At 37.4% G+C, this 26956-nt stretch overlaps 1 protein-coding gene across 1 annotated transcript; it reads left to right on the forward strand.

Annotated features, from left to right (window-relative positions):
• Positions 1-2604: 2604 nt before the first annotated feature.
• tnfsf11 (TNF superfamily member 11) lies at positions 2605-16891 on the forward strand. The gene is made up of 4 exons (XM_088602537.1): positions 2605-2888; positions 6813-6884; positions 13931-14069; positions 14778-16891. The coding sequence occupies exons 1-4, from the start codon at positions 2694-2696 to the stop codon at positions 15200-15202; spliced, it is 831 nt and encodes a 276-aa protein (XP_088458663.1). The 5' UTR covers positions 2605-2693; the 3' UTR covers positions 15203-16891.
• Positions 16892-26956: the final 10065 nt, after the last annotated feature.

Raw genomic sequence — 26956 nt, forward strand, 5'->3', positions numbered from 1 at the left:
CTCTAACATTCTGTTTTGCAAATGCACTTAGTTTGCTATTTCGTGTTTCCTGAATAGGTTTCAATTACTCCGCATTAGTCAGCTTTGTAAGGATGACAAAAACATATTGAAAACTCCGATACTGCTCGCCCTGCCTTGTCATTTAACTGATATTTCTGTCTCCTGCTATAAACTCTTAATATGAGGGTATTTACCTATTTGTCTATTATTTAGACATTAGCATCAACAGCGAAATCTAATTATACCGAATACAATGCATAAACGTCTACGCGCGATCTGTTGTACAGTACATGTCACACATAATACAGTTCCCAATTTACAACAACAAACTACTGCAAGAGTTCAATGCGATTCATTTGATGGAACCGCTTGTAAATGGCATCTCTTTCTTTCCGGCTCTGATATCTAGTGTGTTATATACAGTACAGAACGTTGCCTATGGTGGTATCGCTTTAGCTCTGAGGTATTTGTTATCCATTGAGTGTTGGGGAGTGTACTCCAGATACCTCCCAGCTTGGGCAGACCAGCTCACACGTCGAAACAAACCGGTAGAAGTACCACCCAAATTCTCTCTTGTGGTCCTGCTCCAGCACTTTGTGGAAGCTGCCGTGGGTACAATCAGACCACAGGGAAACAAGGATTTTCTTGGTTCCCATGGTATTTTAGATGCCATTTCACCACTATAAAAGCTTTAGCCTCTACTGTACATCAGTTCTCACAAAGCACGATACAGTAGCACGTCAAATTCAAAACGGAGTCACAGAATAATGCAGGTACCGTATTCCGAATCTGTCCCCTTGTATTTACACGGGCATTCATCACCTGGTTTTCGAAAATCATTAAAATGAAAAAGCTTTGAGTGACAAGCTGTCTAGAATAAGCTCTCTCTCCAATGGAGGTATAGAACTGTACCCAACCAGAATAACATGTGGTTTTATAAAAAAGTACATAATGAGCATGCATTAAATAATTTTAGTGTCATGTGGTTTAATGGTTAGAAAGAAAGATTGAAAGAGCCAACTTGCTCGTATTGCCTCAATAACCCCCTTTGAATTTTCTGTTATTTAACAGGCTAATCTTTGTTTATGGAAATAAAATGGCCACAAACAAAGCTTGTGACCACATACAAACGATGAAGAAAATTACCGCGCAAATGCAGTAAATCATGTTAAGAATAACGAGATAAAACGTCACAATAAAACACTGAAAATTAAGTACTGTAACTACTGGAAACCTTACTGCGAATACCGTTGTATATTTCCTCTTTTCTAGAGACTATGAAAGCTTTCTCCAAAACAGAACATTCCCCGAGAAGTGCCTGATAAAAAAGAGAGGAGAATGGCACAGATTCTGTGTCCCATACCATACACAATATCAATTTATTTCAAAACAAATGGAAAGTAGACGATATTGTATCACGGGTACTAGCTCGTGTGCGACACGGCATTATTTTTTTAAGCTAAAAGGTGTTTTTCCTTTTCGGACACCACACCTCTCTTCCTAAAGACAGGGAATATTGTACGTTAGGTAGAGTAGGTACCGGACCGAATTCTCCCAAGACCCTGTAATTCAACAAAGAACTGTTAAGAGAGAAAAACATGCAGAACGGCACCCAGTGCATTACATCAAAACATGTTTATTGCAGAAACAGTCTTCAATGTTATTATTTGCTACAACAGCTCGTGGAACAGACTCATCCTTATAAACGATATGTTACATTGTTTTAAATCTATTTTAAATGTGCTTTGGAGGACAAGAATGGATACAACTGTCCGTCGTTTAATAACAAAGTAAAGTTTATAATGAAATTAAAAACAAAAGAAAAGAAGTGTAATACAACACTAAAACATTCAACAAATGTCTGGTATGTGTGCATTGCATAGCTTAAGTATAACTTCAGGTGGACTGTAGTATAATCTTAAAATGTGACAATTTCAGAATTTACAGATGTCACGTTTCCTTTGACATCGTTAAACTAACATCTGTTCATCACCAGAAAGGCTTGTATCGTGAAACAACCCGCAATCTGTACAAACAGTACAGGGTACAAGGCGGGACTGCCAGTTCATCACTGTCAACTGCCCACACACAGAGAGTTAGAATTCAAGGGCACCAATTTACTCTGACACCCATCCTGTCTCTGAGAAAAGAGGGGTATCCGCGCGAACACCCATAAAATTATTCCCAGTTTTGATTCCTGTTGTGGCATAAGAAACGCTTAATAGAGTAGCATAGTTTATATTGATTCTAATATTAAGATTTTCATATCGCAAAACAAATTTGTCATAGACTACAATCAATTTTCACATACAGTAGCAACATTTCAAACACTTATACAGTACTAACTTAAATTCCTAAAAGGGTGTCCGTGCACACAGTGAGCACTCTGAAACTCGCTATTAATAAAAAAAATAATGCTGGCTCCAGGACAGTAACCAGCAACACGTGACCATCTTTTGATAGAGGTGGATTTTTAGTGACAGTAGTATTATGTGAACAATCTAGTTTAACCTGTATGAAAACTGTATAATCTTTTACCGTAAAAGACCGAAGTAAGACGCGTCTGATTGGCTGACCTCGTGGAAAGAAAAAAAAACCAAAAGCTTCGTGTACTGCCCACCCACCCACTGTTTATATGAAGCCCTGGTCATCAGTATTTTCCTCCCACATACAAGCACATAAACCCAGAGCTCATGGCAGCTAGTTATTACCGAAGTTACCTGCGAAGTCCTACAGGAATGGAGAACAGCCAGCAGCGATTCGATTCGGGACAGAATACAGAGCCGACTTGCAGACCACTCATTTTTGGGACTCTCGTTGTTATGGGATTGCTTCAGATCGCGTCGAGTGTGGCAATTTTACTACACTTAACAGGTCATATTGGTCAGGTATGATCTGTTTTTCATGTATTTTGTACACAAGTGGGCATTTTAAAAGCGCATTTCTTCGCGCTGCGCTTCTTGCTCACCTGAGGTTAAGAGCGCTGCGCGGCATGGAACTGAGAGGGGCTGTTGAACCAGTCAGAAACTAGCACTCGACGTAGATGTAGACGCAAAATATTTTCAGTCCATAAACCGATCTTTTTCAAAAGTCGTCAGACAGAGGTTTCTTTGCTTCTTATACGAACTGGGCAATCGGATAATAAGGGGTTGAACGCATACAAGTACATCCGGCAGGGCTGTAATGACATGTTCAATTGGAAGAGACAAGAACAAAGAATACAACATAATTTTGTTTTGACCTTAAAAAAAGTTTCATATACTGTTTTACGATTAGTGTTTTGCTTTATGGTTTGACACATTTATCAGTTCTGTGTTAATAAAAAAGTTGAATTTATGTGAAACCCAAGAATGTCTTTCGGGATTTTAAAGATAAATTATTCGATTTATACAGTATGCTACCAACGAGCTACCCACGGAATATTTATTACGGAAACTGCATGTAGTTGACAACGCCACTCAGGGCTCAACAGGGGCTTCGTTTTCTGAGCTGTAAACGTTGTTGCACATGTACCTCAGATAAGTATGTTTGTAGATTAGAAAGATTTTTTTATCTGGTTGTTTCGGGAAAACACGCTAAACGTTGTTTGTAATGCATGTTATTTAACAAGTTAGAAAAAACGTTCATTTGCGGTTTTACTACGTTTCAGTGCTTATCCAACAGCAAACAGAAAATTTCTTGCAGCATGTACTTTATTCATTGATACTGTAATACTAAAGTGACTGCAGTGTAGTAGGAGAAGAAATTGCGGCAATCAGTTCAGTAGATTCTTGGGAATTTAATTCACCATTAAAGTCCAACATCCTACCTGTACAAGAGAGTTTGCATTTAGGGTGAAAGGCAAATGGTACAGAAGTGATTTAATTAAACACTTTACATACATATAGAATATCAGAGTGGTATCATCGAACACTTTCTCAACTTTAGTTTGAATCAAATATACACATATACTCTATTTTCTGCCCATTTCTATTGATCCAGTGTATTTTTCAGCAATGATTTTAGCTACTCTGTGTCAAAATGTGAACACGTGCCCCAGTCTCTTCTACTTCAGTGGATTTAGTAAAGCTCCTCATATACAGTATACCGGCCGAGACAGATCTGCTGCCACAGATATCATTAACTCCAGCAGAGGAAGAAACAAGGCTGAATAATTTCAATTTACTTATCTGGAGGCACCTCGGTATGTTTCTTTCAGAGTACCTTCAGTTTTTATACTACAGTACATCAGCTACTACCAAATAGTCCAACATCCTACAGGTACAAGAAATCTTCATTTAGGATGAAAGTAAATGGATTCATGGTGATTTCATTTTCCAGGTGTGTCTTCTAGAAAAACACAGGTGAAACGCTAAGTTCAGGGAGTTGTAAACTGCGAGGCTTTAAAAGCTTTAGATTCTAAAATTCGTTCTGTGGTTTCGTTATTTACAATGGATATATTTTCCTCTCCCATCCAGGTTGTGGTCCATTGGAAGCATGGGAGGTTAGCGTGATATATAGGCCTAGGCACTCACTGGGAAGCACAGGCAGACTGTGATTCGGGTTCCCTAGGCAGTCTCCACACCTAGCTGACAATGTTGGCTGGGCTTGCATTGGCAGGGTTCCCCAAAACCAAAACGGCAACCCCCCCAATCCCCCCATGAATCTCTGAGCGCCCCTGAGCCAGGCTGCCTTGGGTTCAGTGAGAGTCTGTCCTCATCTGCATGCACTGTGAGCCTTGCAGTAGGACAAAGGCAGGTGCATATGGAGTCCATACTGGATTGACGGTGAGGGTGACAGAACAAGCTTCCAGACTTGGGAAGGGGGTCAGGGTATAAATAGGAAATGTGCAATTTGTGGTAATGTGGAAGAAAGGAATGTGTTTCCTTGTTTTAAAAAAAAAAACATACAAAACCCACTTTTTACAAATATTGAAAGTGTATTATTTACAGTACATGTTCACAGTCCTACACTGCTTAGACAAGTAGCCAAAAGTACAGAAGTGATAAAGTTAAACTATTTTTTGTAAGCTAGCATTGTCTGCTGTTGTTGTTTTTTCGATCTTTTTGGAACGTCCTTATTCCTAGAGTGGTCTCTGGGGTATGTCTTCAGTTTAATCTCAGATCTAAAACCAAATTCCCTGAGGTAATACATGTAGATTTAGTGTGTTACTTTGAAAGAGAGCGGATATCTTTTTCCATGAGAATGGTGGAAATTTGACTAATCGTGGAGTAGTATATTTTGAGCGGTATTCTGGATGTGATGGTTTTGCAGTTACTAGGTTTACAGTAAGTATCTGACGGAGAGTTTTGCACTTTAGCTGTCTGAGGACATCTTAAGGTAGCACTCGGGTATCCTATATGCCTTCTGAAATAAAGAATAATACTGTTTTCTTTAGTGAGACTCTGAATAAACATTTATCTGTTTTATAGGATCATGATCTCCTTAATCTTCAGGAGCTAATCTTAAAATGTGCTAATTTAAGGTATTAAATTTGAGCATCTAGCCTGTTTGGAAGTTAACAGCCGATGATGGGAGGGCCTCAAATGCAGTGAATGTAATTACACAGAAATGAAACTTTAATGTCATAAGTTACTTTATTGGGTTAATAAAATAATGTGCATCTTAAGATGTGTGTAGTGTTACAATCTGGCATCCACAAAGGGATAGTAAAAGTTTTATATATATATTAAAGTGGTATAATACCAAATATTCTGAAGTGCATCACATACAGTATGCTTTAGAAATGCATATGTGACCAATGCAAATCTAAACATGTGGTGCGAAGTCTGTTATTCAATTGCCATATACTGTAATAGGAACTCGTACTCCGATCTGTCTTGGGCTGATACCAGGAGAGGTTTGAGACCTTAATTTGCTTGATTTATCCTTATCGCAGGGCCAGCACATTATGTATTTTCAGTGGCATTCTTGACACATGAAGGGAAGGGGGGGTTTGGAGAAGATACTAAAGTTAAACTGGTCAACGCTTTAGCGTGAAAATTAATACACACTGGTGGGTTACTTACTGCACGGCTTCCTGTAACTACTTAACCACACTTAGCATTAAATCCTGTCATTGAAATGTGAAAATACCCTCAAATACACTGAAATACACAATAAATTTAAGTGAGTAGAAATAGAAGATGGACCTGAAAGGTAACAAACGAGAGGAGGCCTTTCAGCCCATCTTGCCTGTGTTAAAGTTAGTTCGTGGTTAATCGATCCAGGTTCTCATCCAGCTGTTTCCTGAAAGAAGAACAAAACCCATGAATGATAAAATCACTTTACTAGCCATATACAATTTCTTGCATTAGGAATTTGTCTTTTCGCATACCCCAACTTGCTCTCAATGAGACACACAGACAGGGAGAGAAGCTTGGGGTCAGAGCACAGGGTCAGCCATTTATACAGCGCCCCTGGAGCAGTTGGGGTTAAGGGCGTTGTTTAGGGTACCAACAGAGTAGGATACCTCTGCCAGCCACAGGATTTGAACAGGCAACCTTCCAGCCACAGGCGCAGATCCTTAGTCACAGTGCCACCGCAACTCCAATAAACAATATGAAACGCTTCACGAATTTGCACATCATTTGCGTGTCATCAAACACATTATGCTGATAATACAAATGTAGTGTTTTGCTTAAAATATTGCTGATATAGGTATTTTTAATATAGTGAGGATGATATATAGATGTAGTGTGTAGATTTAGTTGGAAAAGTCTGAAAAAAAGAATTATGTTGTTTTTGTTGGGGATGGTTTTGCTGATGAAAACCCAGTTATCCTAGCCTTACTTATTTCATGATAATTTAGGTTTTGCTGTTTGTTTCTTCAGGTGTCATCAAGTTGTTACAGCAAGAAGGACATTCAGACAGAATTACCGTCAATACATGACAAACCACTAGAGGTAAGTACTTAATATCTGCACGGACATTGACAATACCTTTAAAGCAGAGCGCCACTTGTGTTCTGCCTCAGTTATAGTATTCCATATCTGTAACCAGCTCCAATCACGAATGCATAACTACTATATGCAATAGGATAAGCACAGCACACAGTCTTATTACACATACTGTATCACATACTTGTTAAGATTAGTTTAAAAAGGTCATGTTGTAATCAGACGATATTGACCTTAGTATTTATTAGAGAGGTGGCTGACTCTGTACATTTGAAAACTGGCAAATGCAAAACTCCTATGCTTGAAATTGTATCGGCAAACAAATGGTGTGGATACTATTCATAGTTGAATTTATATTATTCCATATGTCTATCATTTTTATCAATTTCTTTTGATAAAAATATCCTGATAAATTGTAAGACATCTATAAAAAATTACATTTATAGATGTTTTCTTGATGCTTTTGCATTAAGGATGGTGATGGAGTAAACCATATTAATGTATTGCAAGAGTGCTTTTGAGGTAGGTTTAAATTGTAGCACTGAGAAACTTATACACCCAGAAAAGCAGCAAACATTTATTGTACTGAAACAGCATAAAACTTGCTCATATTGTCATGTAATTGTATTTATTTTAAAATACTTTTATGAAACGTAATATTTATGCTTGCTTTGCATTTCATATTTTGCTTGTTTCCAATTAGGAAACAAAATTCAGTTTTTATGCTTACTCTGTGTCTATGGTAATTCTGTTCTCAGTTTCTGACATCTGACACATTCCATTCCAAGAAGTCACCAAGATACCAATTTTTTTTCAATTAAACTTATCCATAGGTAGGCAAGGTTAAGTTTTCCTAATCTCTGCTCATGAAAGACAATTGAAAGCTAACAGAAATTGGATGCCTCCAGTTTGCTCTGCATAACTAAATTAAACATTGACTGATGGAAAAAGTACACTTTTTTCGTGGTGGCTGGGGAATAAATTACTTCTAATTTTAATGGCATAAAAACATGTGTCTGAAAATTACAAGAAGCCCTTTGGTGTTCACAAATTGTTTCATTACAAAATAACAAAGGATTAGGCATTCCTAAAAAAAAATTAAGAAGCTGTTTATGTAGTAAACTAAACTGTGAATCATTTCTATTTTCAAAACAGTTTAGCGCTAGGTATTAATGCTCAGAAGCAAAACGTATTTTGCTGTTAAGCAAAACATAGCAATCCATCCATATTCCGCACTGCTTTATCCCAGGCAGGATCACAGGAGAAGCCGGAGCCTATCCCCACAAGCAACAGGCGTAAGACAGGGTACAGCCTGGGCACACACACACTCGCAACCGGGCCATTTTTTTACATACACCAGTTATCATACCAACATGTCTCTGGACTGTGGGGGGAAACTGGAGTGCCCAGATGGAGAAAACATACAAACTCCATGCAGATAGCACCCCAGGAATTGAACCCAGAGCCCAGCACAGTGGTGGGTTTCTGTCCGTGGGAGCAATGCTACAGGATATGCTGCACTATCTAGCCACCCAGTGAAAATATTGTGTTGAGAATTCTAAAGAAAAAACGGCATAGGAATAGCTTAGGAATAGTTTGCACAAGCTTAGCTTGCACTTGTAATAGCTTGTGTGTCTTTCTGCCTTTGTTTGTGCTCCTTTGTTATTTGCACCATACCCTATTTTGTTATGGTGATATCAAGGCATGGAGAGCAAAAGAAACCTTTTCACCCCCAGTTTTGTCCCATGCTCTCGTGTTTTTTAGGTCACAGTGTCTTGGGCCTTAAAAAGAGATGCCTGTTGCAAGACTGTGGTTGATGTTTTACGATTTGTGTTGGACTTTGGTGAGGAAATCAATACAAACAGTGCAGTTTACTACAATTGAGTAAGAAAGCAGTTTATATCTGTAGCATTCCAGCACTTAGGTTCAGTTTGGGTTCAAGTTAAGAAGTTGGCTCAATTTGTTGAGGTCTGACTTCCAGTTCAGTTCATTCACTCTGCCAGGGAGTGTTGACCAACCACACTTTGCAGTGTGTAGTGAGCAGAAGAAGAGAACGATTTGTACAGAAGGAACCCTATTGTTCAATATGTGGGATGTCCCCCTTGCCTAAATGTTCATTCTCTACAAAGTGATGGCCACGAACAACAAGATGATGCAGAGTAACAGACAACTCTCACCTTTCCTCTTACTGCTGTGCATTGCCTCAGATCTGTATGTTGTCATATTATTTTCAGTTTGATAGAAATGCAAACCTGCAAAAAGACGGTCGTCCTCACCACATTCCTTTTAATATTAGTTTTAGTTTCTTTAAGATTTCATTTGCGTTCATTTCCTGTTGTGCAATGCAGCTGGCTTATCACAATAACCTACAGTAGCATGATCTTGCTCACGTTGTACTACTGTATATGAATCATTTTGTATTGTAGTACAGAAAAACATTTGAGACTGTATGGGTTCTATGAACTTTATTGAACACCAAAATAAATAAATGGGGGTAGTTCTGCAACGTTTTTTGAAAAATATTTTTTTAAAAACATGCCGCTTACATTTAAATTTAATCCTTTAAAGATGGCCAGACCATTTTAAGTAGTATTTGGTTTTTTAAGTGGCTTTTTGGCATCCCCACAATTCTAAGGTTCTCTTGCATGATTCAAGTATGCAGAACTCCGAAGGAACATAGTATCACTTTGTATCAGTATACAATTTTGTATCAGAAAGTGTCAGGTTATTACCAGAAAGAGAGAATATAAAGGATGTGATATCCATCTTAACAGTGCCGATGCTTCCTAAGTGAGTTTCAGACAGAAGATTTTTAGTTGTAAAACTTGTGTTGTTCTTTTCTGATATACAGTAGGACTTTTCCTACACCAATAATTCTTTGCTCAGTGGTGTCTACAATATGTGCCATAATAGTGTCTAACTATTTACTAGACTTCTGCAATGCTCTGCAATTCATTATGACATTTCTGTAAGTTTAATCAAGCTTGGAGGGGCTTTAGTAAGAGTAAATTCTGTTATGGGATGCCACAGCACATCTTTGAAAGGCCTGGATTAAATGCAGAAAGACATACAGTGAAGCTTGAAAGCCTCCTGTCACATATTTTTCTTATTAAATGTTCCTTTGATTTAAGCAGATGCATTTAGCTCGCACTTGCTTTGTATGTGGTCTCTCTGCCCATAGAAAACGCCAAAGAGGGTTTCAGTGGCACTTGAGCAGCAAGCGTCTTCAGCTGTGGGGCCTTTGATTGTACTTCAGTTAATCTTTAGTTGACCAAGACTTTAATGTAAAGAGAGAGGAATTGGTATGATTTTTTTGTTAAGTATATTCTCAAAAACAATGTGTGACATCTGGAAGGAAAGGCTATTGATAGAATGAACCTCAGAATTCTTCATTCCTAGTTTATTACATAACACTATTTTTTTGTACATTCTATTGTATTTTTGTACCTTTTCTTAGGCAACAGTCATGTTATTACAACAAATAATGCATACAGTACTGGCACTTAAAAGGAATATCTGTTGTTGGATATCTGTGCCAGAGCTTGAACTCACAAGAAATGTTCTGACCCCAGTTGTTGAGAAATGCTGCTGGTGTTTTGTTGCGCCGCAAATTGTTTTCCTTTGTACAGTAGGTGGTGATTCCTAGAATTTATTCTCTCGACACCTTCTCGTCCCACAGCCATAGAATTGACAGAATTGACTGTGTGACTTTAACCATTTGACTGTCATGAGCTTTGTTTCCATTGCATACCTTGATCTGACAGCTCAGTGTTTGAGCATTTCTCAAAAACAGATTTAGTTGAGTAAATTTAAAACTTTGCAGGCAGATGAAAGGCTGCTCTATTGTCTGTTAATTTTTACAATATTTTTTCTTGAAACTTTCAAAACATGGAAAGGTTCAGCATTTGGAAAAGTGGTCACCACTAAGTTAAGTTTTAATGACAAGTCGCTTATTTCCATTTAGAAAATGTTGCTGTTCCGCCTGGAAACTATTTCAGAGGTGGGGGACTTCACTGCACAGGTGTATGCAGGTCTTTAATGGCAGGTGATTTTCTAACCAGTCCTGATGGAGGAATAGTACCTGTGATAGTAAAACACTGTCTTTTTTCTGTAGTCTGTAGTATGGACATGTGTTTGATATTGTTTCGATGAGCTCGTGAAGAAAAGCATTTTCTTACTGCAGTCTTCTGAATCTCTGCCAGGGACTTTTCTGCATATCGGATCATTCATTGAGTATGTTCTGCATGCATATGCTATTGCCTTAACAATAACAACCCACAAATGGCTTATACATCCATCTCATAAAAAACCACAAGTATGAAACAAAAAACCTCTCCAATGTACAGTGCTCTGCTTGGATTATTTTAAAACAGTAATGGAAAAAAAAATAATGGATATTAAAAATAGAATTTGCCAAGTAATTTGATTTTTTTAAACTTTGTCGTTATGTTTGTCCGTGTCTTTCAGTGTAATATAGGAAAATAGCAGTGGATTTGAAATTACATTATTTTACCCAGTCTGCCATATTTAATGATATTAGTACTTCACAAGGAAATCTTACCTGCTGAAACTTTCATTGCAATGTAAGTGAAACCCCTATGTGAGCATATGCAGTGAAGAAACCTTTAAAAAATTATCTTGGCCTTGATCCATCGTCAGTTTTGCTGTACATTTAGAATGCTGCATTCTGCACAAGAGATCACACTCTTAAAAAGAGAATATTCATCTAACACAAAGAACACCAAATCAGTTTCCCACCGTAAAAAATCTCAAGGTACTCAAGTCCAAATGCCTACAGTCATCTTGAACAGGCAATCCATGAATTATTAATTCCTTCCACTTACTGTATATAGCGTTTTTTGGACACTCCACTTAAAGCATTTTACAGAGGTATTAGGGATTGCCCTCTGCCACCACCAGTGTGAATCTCCACTAAGATGAGTGCGCCAGTACACTCACCACACATCAGCTTTCAGGGGGAGAAAATGAGAGTAATGAAGCAGATTCATTGATGGGTTAATTAAGAGGCCAGGACTGGTAAAGGCAAAGGGGAAACTTTGCTAGGACACCGGGATAACACCCATACTCTTTCCAAGAAACTCCCTGGGATTCCTGATGACTACAGTGTGCTTGGAGACCACAGTATGCAATAGGGAAGGCTCCAGAATTTTCTCTGGAAGCTTGTAGATTACAGATAGATTGAATGTGATTCGTTTTAAAACTGTGCCGATATCAATAGGTAATTAGTTTGAAATGTCTGATTTCTTTCCTTAAACCACATGCAAATATAAAACCGCATTGTTTTGTGTATGTATTGTATGTCGACTTCAAATTTAATGAAACCTTTTGTATGAACCGTTACTAAAGTTTGACTTGGCATGAAGACCCAGGTGGCCATTCATCATTTTTCTATTCAAATAAATCAAAAGCTTAAGACTTTTTGTGTGCAAATTGAAAAACTGTCAAAAAAGTACTTGCATTTATTTCTAGGTGGATGTTCTCATACATCTGCAATCAGTATTTTATAAACTGTCTTTCGCCCTCAACCTCGAGGAAATAACATTTCGGGTCGTTCTTAAACTGCTCAACTATTTCTCCATGCTAGACCTCCTTCATGGTGTGTCATCTGCACTTTCTTTTACTATAAAACATTAAACAGAGATTGTGATGATAAAATGCTCAAGAGAACAAACAAAATTAGGCTTTTGTGTTGTTATCCTTTATTACCAAGCTTGAGCTTCTTGATAGAAGACATCCATTTTGGAAAAAAATATCCAGACTTTGGAATCGACAGCATCTGGTCTTGGTCCTCCCTTCTAACCAGGACACCAGATTCAGAAGATTGTTTCACCAAAGGAGTGGCATTCTTTTTTTAATGTGATCCTCCTCTTTCTGTAGGAATCATTCTGCTCATGAGACTGTCCAAAACTGACTTTCACCCTGTTGACATGATTGAGTGATTTGCAGCTGTGCTCTGCCTGCTCATGGCAATTAATGTGACCTTTGCAGGACCTTCCATAAACATTACGAGGTTTTGTTAAACTTCCAGAGTACTTAAAACATTAAATAATGAAATTGGCAAAGTTTTTCAATGAAAATGACCGATTAATTACTTGTCATCAACAGGGCTGTTCAACTGTGTTGAAAGTCAGAGGGCAACAATGTGTGTGGTCTCCACTGGAAGCAATATAAGATGTTCATCTTCGGTATACTCATGTTTTGCACTAGGTTGCAGATATCTTCCGGGACTCCTCTTTTACAGCCTGGACAATCATATACAGTATCTTATCTTTGATCTTCTATCCCATGATGCCACTAGTTGTCCCAGCTCATCCCACAACTGTTCAGTGAGGCTTAAGGCTCTTTCTTATCTTGCAAGAAAGCCAGTGGTACACAAGCAGCACAAGGACATTCGTTGTCCTTCTAGAATGTTGTCATAATTTTCTGAATACAGTATAAAATCACCTTGCTGTCAGCTTGCTACCAAGTATTAAAAATGGAGTTCTGTGGCAACAAGAAACTCCGCCTAGTCAATCACATTTGGTTCTTCCCATCCACTTTCCTGTTGTACACAGCAATTACTGTAATTTTCTCTCTTTCTGAGCCAACACTGAATCATTGTAAAACAGAGAACGACTCCAGGAGCAGACAGGGAGCAAGAGTGCCCTGTCTAACCTTCAATATACTGATATCACACAGGCATTGTGCTCTTGATAAATTGAGTGTGTTGGATCTTTTCTTTTTTCCTTTCTTTATTTTTACCAGGTTTGACATTCAACAAGTTAAAGCACCTCATGCAAGATCAAATCTGTCACTACTGAGGTTATGTAGTGCTTTCAGTCAGAAATGAGCAAAAAATTAAGAAATGAGAAATGGTGAAGTCAGAGTCACTTTCAGTCAGGCAATTCATCAGAATGGTGCCAAAAACCTTTACTGTACATATGCAACATCTGTATATTTTTCTAAATAAACAGGCATAGTGATGTTGCTTTTGATGCACATAAAAATCCTTTAAATAAGATTCAATTTTATTTCATTATCTGTGTTCACAGAGTACTCAGACGGGAGGACTTATTGCAGATGCACTTAAAGATCCAAGAAAAAAGGACCGATCAAGAAGCTGCAAATCTCAGAAAGACCTTAAACCTTCAGCTCATCTTACCATTAGGGCACCAATAAATTTCACACAAAGTAAGTAGACTATTTGGTTCTTATGAAGCTGTGCTTTATAAGAGATCATTGCAAATGAAAATTTGGTCTAAGTTAACAATCTTGTAAATAAAAATGTGAACACAGTTCTCATCATTTGTGGCGACACTGTCTGCCTAGTACACTGCTGTGGATACAGTAACAGTGTTATGTAATGTTGGTTAAAGTTCTGGCTTACTGTGCTTCATTGTACTCAATACTGCATTGTGTTTTGTGATGTTTTTTTCCTGCTCTGGATCTTGTAACGTGTTTTGCAGGGATAGAGCAACTATTATTTACTGTTGTGCGTTTCAGCTATCATTTTCTTTCCTTAGGGTTGGGGGTTTCAAAGTGAAAATAAAAACAATTGTTCGTAAAAAAATAAAAGATGAAAAAATCTAAAGCACAAGACGGCTAGGTATCTACTACAGTACATATAAAGGACTCCTGTCTGAAATAGAGACGTAAAACATAAGCATTTACTTGCAGGACTGTCTAGGTTTTTGAAATTGTTGTAACATCTGTGATACTTTAATTGTGCAATTGTGTGGGCTGGGATGTACAGAATAACTAAGGTGAACTAGAGGTTAGTCCAAAAAGTATAGCCAGTTTACATTTTCCTTACTGCTGCTGAATGTCACTTCTCTGAATTCACTTAAGTAAATTATGTAAATCTTTTTTTTCCTTTTATGTTCCCGTTGTGCTTTTTAGAAGGAAATATTCAACTAGCGCTGATACACTGGAACACCAACCACGGTCTGGCTCATTTGCGTCACCTTGGCTACTCTGATGGAATCATCAAAATTCTTGAAGGGGGATTTTACTACGTTTACGCCAAGACCTGCTTCCGTTATTATGCTGGCGTTTCTGGGGATGTTTTAAAAGATGACACCATATTGATACAGTATGTTCATCACGAGAAACAAGCACAAAAGACAACCATTGTGCTGATGAAAAGTGGCAGCACCAAGCATTGGAATAAGACTGACTTTAATCTGTATTGCATACAGCAAGGAGGAGTCTTCCTTTTAAAAGATGGTGATGGAATATACGTAAAAGTGTCAAATTCATGGTTGCTGGATCCGGAACCTGAAGGGAGCTATTTTGGAGCCATTAAAATGAGCAATTTAAATTAATATCTCTGCTACTGAACTGTCTGGTGTAAATAATCCTGCCTATTGAACAGTTTCAAAAATGATCAAGAACCACTGAGCACTTGCTTACAGCAATACTGACTGTTTTATTTTGAGAGCTACAAGGATTATGTGTCTGATGTATTTGCTTTGAAAAGAAAAAGTCTTCATAGAAAAAAATGGTTTCTTTTTTCAATTGTCCAAATCTAATGTCAGTTCTCATAGTTATGTTTTAATAGGCATTATTGCTAATTGTATCAACTGTGGTTGATAGTGTCTGTCGGCACTTGATGTTGTAAGACATTGCCTTGCAATTGTATGTTCTGCTGTGGAACGAGAGCACTTTTGAAACTCGCAGTGCAGCAACTGTGTGACGAACCTTTCTGTACATAGTACTCTCTCTGCCTAGTGTTTAATATAATTTATTATTAATGATAAAGATTAGAAAAGGTTAGGTATTATTTAAAAAATAATTGAACATTTTTCAAAAAAAGAAATGTCTTGCTTTTTTAATATACTGAGAGGCGCTGAAAATGCAACAAATGAGTTTTAGGCTAGATTTTTATTGTCTCTCAGTGTGTAAGCCTGAATGTGAAATGCTGATGAATTCAGTTTCCTGATAAAAAGTATACATTTAAATCCAGTCAATAATAGCAGTGGTAATTATAAAATGTTTTATTATTAAATAGATTATTACGTTTTTTTTTGACTCAGAAAGTAGATCACACATTTCCTGCATACTGTGTACAGAAAAACCTTTGCCAAAGAAATATCCAGAGTACCCTCTCCAGGTATCGCATTTTTAATCTTTACATTTAAACTTAACAATGCAGTGAAGCAAACTTTTAATGCAAGTAAGAGCAGTAAGCTGGTGTTAATATGTAAAGTTTCATACTCTGTAGCATATTCAGTAGAAGGTTCTGGGATGGAGTAATCCCAAAATGTTGTCTGTCACATTGTCTAACCTGTGTCCTGAACAAGTGAAATGCACTAAATTCAGTTTTACAAAGAGACAGCTATCTCATTGTGCAGGTAATTATTGAATATCCATATATATGTGCTGATAATTATTGAAGACTTATCTATATATCCATCCATCAGTTTTCTAACTGCTTCACCAAATTCAGGGTCACAAGGGAGCTAAAACCTATAACTAGGCTAGCAACGGACACAAAGTGGGGTACACCCTGGATAGGATGCCAGTCCATCTTAGGGTACATATCCATATAGTCCTTTTTTATTCTTTGCTTAGAAATCATAGTGAGGAATTATACACAAAAAGTACTCAATTGTTTTTCTGTCTGACACCGGCAAATAAAAGTGCATTTCTAACATGCAAAAACATACAAACGTTTACTATAGCAATATGCATTTTGATGTATTTTGATATGAGCAATACTTTGTGCACTCAGTAGCAAACATAGTATGTACCAAACATAGATCTTTCGTTTGGGTGCTTGCTGTAGTTTCTTCCTTTAGGAAACAAAAAGAGGTTGCAGTTACAAAAGCACAAGTGCTCAGGTGGAAAGAAACTACAGAATGTAATGGAATGTACAGACGCAGTACATAACCAAAGATGACAATGATTTATGCTCATTTCGCAAATTTTTAAGTTATGTAAAAATGCTCAAATACATGTCTTTTTTTAATTATTTATATCACTTAAAGGAATTAAATACTTTTTCTAAATAATTATGTACTTGTCCTTTAATACAGTACGTGGTATGAACGACTTGTTTCATGAAGGATGCTTGCAAGAATGAAAATTATTTAAGACAAATGTGTCCCAGAAAGTCCCACCAATACAAAACATCTATGAACTCTGAATCTGGATTTCTGGTCTGGTGGGACTGGAAATCAATATCAAAAGTCATTGGACTGGAGAAAGGAGGTGGATATTGTGTGGAGACACCAACACATGAACCACAGCTTGCATTTTCTAAAAATGTCTCTTGAAAAGTTGCATGTTTTCTAGTCAACCTCCAGGCTCTAAGACATTAAGATGTTCCAGTAGACCTCTTTGAGAAAAGCCTGCACCACCCACAGTTCAGTTGTTCATTCGCCAGAGTTTTTTAGTAGCAGAGTCATTATAAAATATAAGTAACTATCTTCCACTCTTCAGATTAACCCTCAAGTACACCACTTCTCAATAACAAGTATAAAAGGGACAAGTCTCCACAAACTTTTGCCTTTTACATAGAGTGAGAGACCCATGTGTGCTTAATACAGCTTCACCCTTTACCCCTATTTTTCCAATTTAACTTTAAAATTGACTAATCACATTACATAATGAGACACTGAAGCCTTAGAAACTAAATACTGGAATATTCTTCCCCACTGGATCTGCAAGGCACTCTCTGTCTTTCTTAAAACAGTCATCTCCTCCTAATCATAAACCTTCTACCACAGAGACCATACAACTGCCCACTGATATTAAAATACAGGAGCCCAGCAGATCCTGCCTGTACCACCTAGACTCTCACTTTCTTCTTTCCTGTAGAAGCCTAGACACAGACCCTTCCCTCCTAGCAGCTAATACACACCGGCTTCAGAGGTGTGGCCAATTACACACAGCGCCAATCAGATTTGCTCTTTTCCTCATGTGGAATCTCAAACCCACTGGATGTGAATGAAGCCAGCTGTGTCTCAACTACACTCAACTAGGGGGCTTTCAAGCCAAGCCCCAGTTTTAAACCTCACACACTGGCTGGAAATTTGTAGTACAAAAAGGTCACTTGCGCTAAGAAAAAAAAACTGAATCCTGGCCATAGTCAAGGTGCTTGCTCTGTGAGTTTTCTTTAAAAAAATAACTACATTTTTTAGTTTCATCACACAACAATGTAATTCTTTTTTCTTCTTCAATGTCTTCAGTCTATGTGGATAATCAAAACTGTAAGTATCTTAAAGTATTTTATCATCCTCAAAATTTATAAAACGGCTGATTTTATATATCTAATAATGGATGCAGGCTTTGAATAAAAATCACTCAAATCATAACCTATTCAACAGGGGCACATTCAACGTACTGTATATACAAACATTTCTTACCTTCTTGCGCAAATACAAAAATTCAGGCCATAAAGGAACCAAGCTTTTGTTAAAATGTTTAAATATCTTATTTTACAGCTTTAGACATTTTCTTCCTGAGACATACAGTACATATAGTTTTGTGAATTAGGATTTCTTTATCAACAAAACCTGCACTAACTAGAAAAGAAAACATCAATATCGAAATTGAAGTTGGTTCTGAAACTTAAAATATTAATTGACACAAAAATGTAAACCAACTCACTTTGAATATATAGGAGACCAAGAGGGATGATTACTGAAGATATAGATAAAGACTCAAGACGTATCCTAAAATTAGGCTTTGTGCTTCTGTGCTCCCTTTTCATTCAGCTGTTGTATTATTGACATGATAGGAAGACTTAATTTACATGAAACAGTCATACTGTATGCTCTTCTAAGAACTATCCGTAACTTATCGAGGTACTTCTGTCATTAATACAAAAATATCTCTTTCTAAAAGTGTTCTTTGAAGAAGAGAAAATGTAACATGGGAAAAATACTGTAGGCACAGACATGCCAAAGCTGTAATATCTGGCTATGTGCCAACTGATTATGCAAGCATACCAACAAAATTACTTTTATGTTTTTTTAAACACTGATAGAAACACATCAATCTTTCAGAATTCAATAGGACAACTAGGATTGTTGTGTTTATTTAAGAGCTCTCTGAGAAAGTTCAGCAAAGTGTTGCATTCAGTAAACACGCATAGTGATGTTTCTTCTGCTTAGTAGATGTACTGTATGTCACAGAATAGCTAAAATAACATGTTGTTCATTTATCATATTGTGTTTTTTTGTATAACCTCTTTTGTGTTTGTTCCATATCTGTAATTGGAATTCTGTCAAATAAGAAAAGATACATTTTAGTTGTGGGTAATGCCATAAATGCAGTTGGTCATATAAAAAGATACCTTGTGTGATTTCAAGTAACCATAAGTATTAGGATACATTCCCTTTAAGGATACTCCACAGTGCCAAAGGCAGTATTTGATTATATATCCTATTGTGGAAATGATAGCTTGAATTCAGAGACTCGTTGAGCACCTAAAAATCTATCTAATGTAATCATGTGATGCTGTTCATGCTTGCCAAGTTTTGTTGAAACTACTTTGTGCTTCCTGCTTGTTCTTGAGGTGTTTGTCTTGGTCTTCTCTTTTCCACATCTCTGTTGGCTCATCTTTGTATTTTTGAGCAAATTCAACTCTGACTCTTCTATTCTTGCTGCTCATGAAAAGTTTACATCTTGTGGTACAGCCTTTGTAAGTGTGCAAATCATAAATTTTGATACCTTCACCACTGCACTGTGGTTTCTGATTTCACTGATAATTGTTTTATGGTCTTCCTTGACATCTCGGATAATTTCTCCATCATCAAATGTAGATGTTGTTTCTAGGTCAGTGCAGTCTTGGCTGACTGTGGTTCCTTTCTTCTTCAGTAGTTTCCAAATTGTTGATTTAGATATGCTCAATTTCGGGTTCGGACTGAGTTTTTATTTTCATTCAGCTCCAAAATTGTCTTTGAAAAATGTATTTATTCCCATGTCCTGTTTTCAGAAAACATTCAAAATGAACGACAGCTGTCCCCAAAAGTTCAAACTTGGAAACAAACCACCGTAAAAAACACCTATCCCACTCTTTCATTCTAAGGCTGACATTTGAGACTTCAGGTGACACTTTCACACGACACCTGGGAGAACTCATCAACTGCCTGGTGTATAACAAAGATCGTATTGCTGAGAGGGTCTCTATGAACTTTGTACACACCTTTTCTGCTGAAGCAGCAATATTTTATAAGGTGGTCATTTAGAACTGAATTGGAAGACTGCTGGACAGAAGGGCTACTATGTAATTCTATACTGTTATATTGGAATGTGTGCTACGAACCTACAGTATGTAACCAATTATGTTAAAAGAAGTTATCTTTAGCAAATAGAGAATTAGGAAGATGTGGGTGATTTTGGAACACTGCCATTTGGATAAGCACAAGGAAGTGTGATAGATTACAGAAACATTTCTCCAACAATATCAAGAGGGCATTATGGGTCACCATCCATTCCACGTCTCCATGCCGGTTTAGCAAGGAAGGATAACTTATTCTTTGCCATTCAACACTGTGGTCCCCTAGACTAGAGCAATATCTTAAGTTGGCAACACCATGTGCTTGCCTGCATCACAGAAAGCAGAAATATATATTGCACCTAGGCAAAGCTTTGCTACTGCAGTTCTCCAAACCAACTGATACTAAAAAATGTCTAATCAGCTTAGAAGGAAGGGCAATGTAAAGGGCTTTTAACAGTATATTCAATACTTTTAATGTTTGCAATAGGAATTACATAAAAAAAACGGATAAAAAACTTTGATTGCCCTTGTAGAACTGAACAGCCACACAGTGTCTTTTTAGTCTTTCGCCATCTAGAACCCCATAGGAAACAACAATATTCCTCTTTACTTTTAATTTTAGTTTTAACTGTGTCGGAGGTCACACCTTTTCTAAAAATATTGAAATCTATAGAGTTGTTTGTTTTGCAATAAGGACCTTCCTTTCAAAAGTGAGAGATTGTACCATCCACCATTTCAAATTTTGCATTGCATGCCTGGTACTGTACAGAATATGTTTTACCTGAATGCAAAAACTCCCCTAATACCCTTTTCATATGGAGTGCTAAAACCTTACTAAAAAGCTCCTAGTCCACATTCTGGAGCTCCAATGAATTAAATCTTGTCTATCTTGTGCAACTGGCCATAAACTTTCCCAATCCTTATACAAATCAGTGAAAAGTACACCACGTTACATCTGCCTCCACTTCTAGATCCCCAAATACTGACTATGCTGTCCTCTGCCTATGGATCAGTTAACTACAAACCAGTACTAACACTTCTGAAAAAACTAAATTCGGCTTAGAACCTGCTACCAGCCAGAATCCATCTCCAAGCAGCCAAAATTGTTTATAGCTAATTACCTAATAACAGACACCTGACCATCTGGATGCACCTGTTAGCCAATTGTCCCAATACTCTTGCTGTGAATGTGTAATTCACCCAAAAGGCTAGAACTCAACTGACTCTGTTAAAAAATAAATTACTAAGGAGTACATATTAGTCATGTTTTTTCATTTGAAATGATTATTATTAGAACCCACACTGAAAAATTGGTCTAGACCTCACTGTCCCAATACTTTTGGAGGGAACTGTATAGTATAAATGTTAGTTTATTGGGATCATTCAGCAGTTGACTCTCAGGTATGCGGGAATTTTCATTGTTTATGTTGTCTCTTCATTGAGTTGCACGTTAATCTCAGCATACTTCAGTCATTGTCATAACATTTCTTATTTTATATGTTATAAAATATGTTATTTTCATGTTGCATGGAAACTCTTTTCTTTAAAGCACAAAATGAAATCCCGACTTTGTTTTTGTGTAAAAATGTTTGGATGAACCTGCAGTGTGTGGGGATGTCTTTTAGGAGATCTTTTTATCAAGAAGAAAACCTAGAGTTATAATAATAATAATAATTGCTTACACATATAGCGCTTTTCTGGACACTCCACTCAAAGCACTTTACAGGTAATGGGGACTCCCCTCCACCACCAACAATGTGCAGCATCCACCTGGATGATGCGACGGCAGCCATAGTGCGCCAGAACGCTCACCACACATCAGCTATCAGTGGGGAGGAGAGCAGAGTAATGTAGCCAATTCATAGAAGGGGATTATTAGGAGGCCATGATTGGTAAGGGCCAATTGGAAATTTGGCCAGGACACCGGGGTTACACCCCTACTCTTTTCGAGAAGCACCCTGGGATTTTTTAATGACCACAGAGAGTCAGGACCTCGGTTTTACGTCTCATCCGAAGGACAGCGCCTATTTACAGTATAGTGTCCCCATCACTATACTGGGGCATTAGGACCCACATGGACCACAGGGTGAGCGCCCCCTGCTGGCCCCACTAACACCTCTTCCAGCAGCAACCTTAGTTTTTCCCAGGAGGTCTCCCATCCAGGTACTGACCAGGCTCACACCTGCTTAGCTTCAGTGGGTTGCCAGTTGTGAGTTGCAGGGTGATATGGCTGCTGGCCATATCAGTTAGGGGTCTTCAAGTGCTGTGCACAGACAGTTTACTGTAGGAGTTGTGAATGAGGAGGCAGTGGCGATGGGACACAAAGCCTATGAAACAAAAATAAGCGGTATATTTAGAAGTTATTTACTGGCCTGGTGGAGACTGACAACACAACAGATTAATTGACAGCTTTCCTTTTTTATTGTTCCCCCAATGATAACCAGTCTAGCAAGTGAGTTATCCTTACAGGAGTTAATGTTATAAATTGCTATTTGAAAGAGTCTAAATATTAACCTACTGTCAATAACTAAATTATTAGCATTATTAGAATTTTAGCATGTTCAGAATTACGGCTAGAACCAGTGCATACTTTACTTTTCTACAGCCCACAAACATGTTCAATCATGTGCCCCACTGTGACACCACTGCATTACGCGTTATGAATGTTTATTGAAAAGGTTTTGGCTTAAACAACTTGACAGAGGGCCAAAAGCCTTGCCTTTATTGGAGGTATTTTGGGCCCACGTGCAGAGTGAATTTAATCAAGGTGGTAATTACCTGCAAAGGTGGAGCTGGGGTGGAGGATGAATGCAGAAGAAAAGGAATGCGAGGAAGAGAACTGTGATTGTTATAGTATTTTTGAGAAGTGACTTGATGAAAGACATCGAGTTAGAGCAGCGGAGATGAACTGGAATGTGCTTACTGTCATTCCTCTTAAATCTTGGTTACAAACTCTGTGTAGTCAAAATGTGCCAATCTCCTGGAGTCAAATACAAAATGAGAAGTGAACAACACCACCATATTCTTCCGCAGCACCTCTACTTGTCCACCCTAAATATAGTAGGTCTAAGTAATGAGGACTTGACCATGTTAGGTACAGCAGTCCACAGGAGTGCTCTTCCATGGTCTTAAACCTAACGATAGTTTTTGCAGTGCTCTGCTTTTTCAGCCAACAGGGGGTAATGTTAGCGCTAGGAGGACTTGATACTTTACTTTCTGAAATATCCTCACGGATTACTGACTCAGTACTTGCACAGAACCATACTGTGCTCCAAACGCTTGGATGGGTTTTTACTTTCATCTTTTGTTTGGCAAAGAGATGTTATAACATAATTTCCGGCAATGCATTACGCGTGAGTTTTTTTGGCACTTGGGAAAGTGATTAAACATTACAAATGGTTTGCCAGTTTTGTGTTCTGTATGTACACCCACTTTCTCTATTGTACCAAACAATATATAAAAAGCTATTCTGACAGCCTGAGGAATGTACACTGGGACACTTTATTGCTCACAGATGTCAAAATATGAAGATCAGCAACAGTTAAGTACAATTACCTGAAATAAAATCTCTCTAATAAACCTCTTTTATGACATATGGTTTAGAATACCACTGCAGAATAAAAGATTCATTCCAACTTTGTAGTGCTTAGCCAATCAGAATTTCTGCTTACAATGAAAAAAATGTGGTCATACTGCTTAAGTTTGTCTCCCCAATTTTGAATATCTAGGTCAAACTTCACTTATGCCACCATGCAGACAACTGAAGGCTCAAGAAGCAGAACTTTTGGGTGGCGGGTCTTGTGCCTTTAGCTTTCCATATTAATTCTGTAAAAATTTGGACAGTATGTTATACACTTCTGAGTCCTTCTAGCAATAGATTTGGAGAGTCCCAAGTTAAGGTTAAGGACAGAGGTGAGTATGAAGGTTAGGATTGGGGTTAAATTGAATTTAATGTCAATCTTAGAGTTAGTGTAGGGGATAATTGGGAGCTAGGGTAGGGATTAGTGAAAGGATTAAGGTTATACCTTGGGATAGGGTTGAAGATATAGACTGTGCTCCTTTAAAGAAAATCTACCAATATATTTTAATAATGAGTGTATTAATTATATATTTTTACACAAACTTTAACCCTAACTTTAAAGCTGTACATTGCAGTTGGTTACATTAATAATTTCCCAATACGTTTTACAAGTCTGTGTTTACAATCGGATTGTGTGGAATTACAATTTGGACGTCCCATAATAGGTACTGACATTTTCATCGTGGTTTATGAAATGTAGAAATGTAATACATTTAATCTAAACTTGTATTATAAGGACCTCCAAAATTCTTCAAAATGACTTCACCATAAATGGTCATTTATTGAAAGACCCACCAGGAATTTCCCTTGTTGAGTTATTTAGAAAACTTTAACTGTACAAAAAGCTTTGTTTTGAAAAGTCCCTCCGGTAAATCTCAATGGTATACCACTTCCTTGCAATGATATACAATCTATGCACATGTGAAATGTATTTGCTGCACCTGCTAAAAACAGTTTATTTTGTCGTACGTAAAACTTGACTTGAAATAAGGAAAAGGGTCAATAGATAATAAACATTACATTCAGGAGCTTTTAAATTTGCAGGCATTTGGGAGCACACAAATTGGATGCCCACGCACTATAATGATCATATATTAATATTTGTAACTTGTAACATAACATAAATAGAAATATTGGTCTGATGTTACTCTTACCCTAATCCTAACTCCAAGCCAAACACTAACCTGAACTCTGACCCTTTGCTTAGCTACAACACAAATTCTAAAACTAATGGGCGCTAACATCCCCTGAAGTCCTTATTGATATACTGTAGCTCAGACAGCATGTTCACCATGACTGTAATGGGATGTGTACCAAATTTCATTGCTTCATTGAAAGTTTTACACTCTATACTTACTTAATTTAGCCGACTAACATCTATCCGCAACCTGCAAGTGTCAGCATCTTGTGTCTTTTTTCTAAATTAAAATAAATAAAATAAATGATGAACTAGGCAACATTATTTCCTTAGTTAAAATGCAAATAATAATTTTGTTTTTATATGCAGTCGCGTGCCAATTTGCTAAAATAGTCTGCTGATATAGTCATTTCTGTAACAAGGACTGTTTAACTTCTGATACAGATATCAACACAGTACTGCAAGGAACCTGTATGTTTTTTATAAACAGATGTAAGGATTCTGGAAATGTGCTGTAAACAATGTGAAAGCCACTGCTGAAGTATAGAACGTCACATATAGAAATAGCAGCCATTGTTTTTTTACAATACATTGATATTTTTTAAATAATATTTGCAATGCAGAGAAAAAGATTCAGATTTATTTTAACTTTGTGCTATATGTGAAAGATGTTTTACAAATGTTCACAAACATTTACAGTCCCTTGAATCTTTCCATATGAGCAACCTCAGGATGCTTCATTTTCTATGTATTTGAGGTTTTTGGCTCCAAGGTTAGATTTATGGAGCAGCTGTGTGCTTTGTTCCACAAATTTATGTGCATAACAGTTTAAATACTCACACACTCTTTTGCTGAGTAAGCTCTTCTATTTTTAAGTGGTAGAAGAATTAACTGTGTTGTTTTTCTCAGTGTAAATGTAGCTGGACCACCTTAATTGGATGCTTCTTTTTAATAGACAATAAAATACTGAACCATTTCCTTACCTTTTTAAATAGATTTTCTTGTAGTGAAGTCTGGGTCTCCATACCTCATGACACCTGTAGATGGGAAAAATACCAGAACGTATTAAAGAACATAAGAAAAGATGGTTTATTAATGAATTCTTTAGACTTTTGTATGTTATTCCTTTCTTAGAGGCATGTTGATTTTCTCTAGCATCACAAGAACATTTTTCAGTTAGAACAGTGTAGAGGTCTGTAGCTTTAGGTGTATCGAGGATCAATGAATCAAAGAGGCAATCTTTTCATATCTCTATTTTTTCAGTTTCATTTTGTCCAGAGTCCAGAGTTTGGACCTCAACAACCTGACTAGCCTGAATGTGCAAAACTTCCTGCATAATACCGGATTCCCTTTCATTCTCCAATAGTGACCCCTCTGTTTGTTACACCACTCTGAAACAATCCCCTGGAGCAGGTAATAACTCTTCTGGCTATTTTTCAAGCTATTTCTGAAGCTATAACTTTGTTTTTTTCTTTAATGATTACCAACAAGGAACATGATATTCTCGATAAGGCTGCGCATTGTAAACGTAAATATAACTTGATTTAAATTCTAATGATTTACTACTGTATGTAAGCCATTTCTTTGCTTTTTATAGCTGTACCACAGTGTCTTGATGAGGACGAGGACAAGTTTACAGAAACACCCAGATCCCTTTCAAGCGTAGCTTCCTTCAGCTCAGAATCCAGATGTGACATTGCAACACACCCTGGAGCAGGATGCCACAGCCAGGAACATTTACAAAACAGATGTACAGCAAAGAGATTGTGACAAAAATGATTAGAACTCTTAAGCATAAAAGCTTTGGTGAAGTCCTCTTTGAGCTCCTCATCCGACTTGCTTTCTTCACTAGTCCTTTACTATCAGTAACCAGGTAGCTAAAGGACTTACCGGCTCCAAAACATAGTCTCTGAGACTCGAAAAGTCACCTGTTCAAAACTCAAAAGTTCTGAACATTACACCTTTAAAATTCCTGAAAAGCCCTCATGCAGAAGATAATCTTTTCTACTGCATGATGAAACTTTCTTGGAAGTTTCTCATCCAAAAATCTTTAAACTTGTCCGGCAGAAACGTTAACCTATTATTTCCTGTGTCATTTGTTCCAGTATGGTCAATGACAGCTGGATCAGAGC

The sequence above is a fragment of the Lepisosteus platostomus genome, chromosome 2, assembly GCF_059453375.1.
Source record: "Lepisosteus platostomus isolate fLepPlt1 chromosome 2, fLepPlt1.hap1, whole genome shotgun sequence".
Lineage (NCBI taxonomy): Eukaryota > Metazoa > Chordata > Actinopteri > Semionotiformes > Lepisosteidae > Lepisosteus > Lepisosteus platostomus.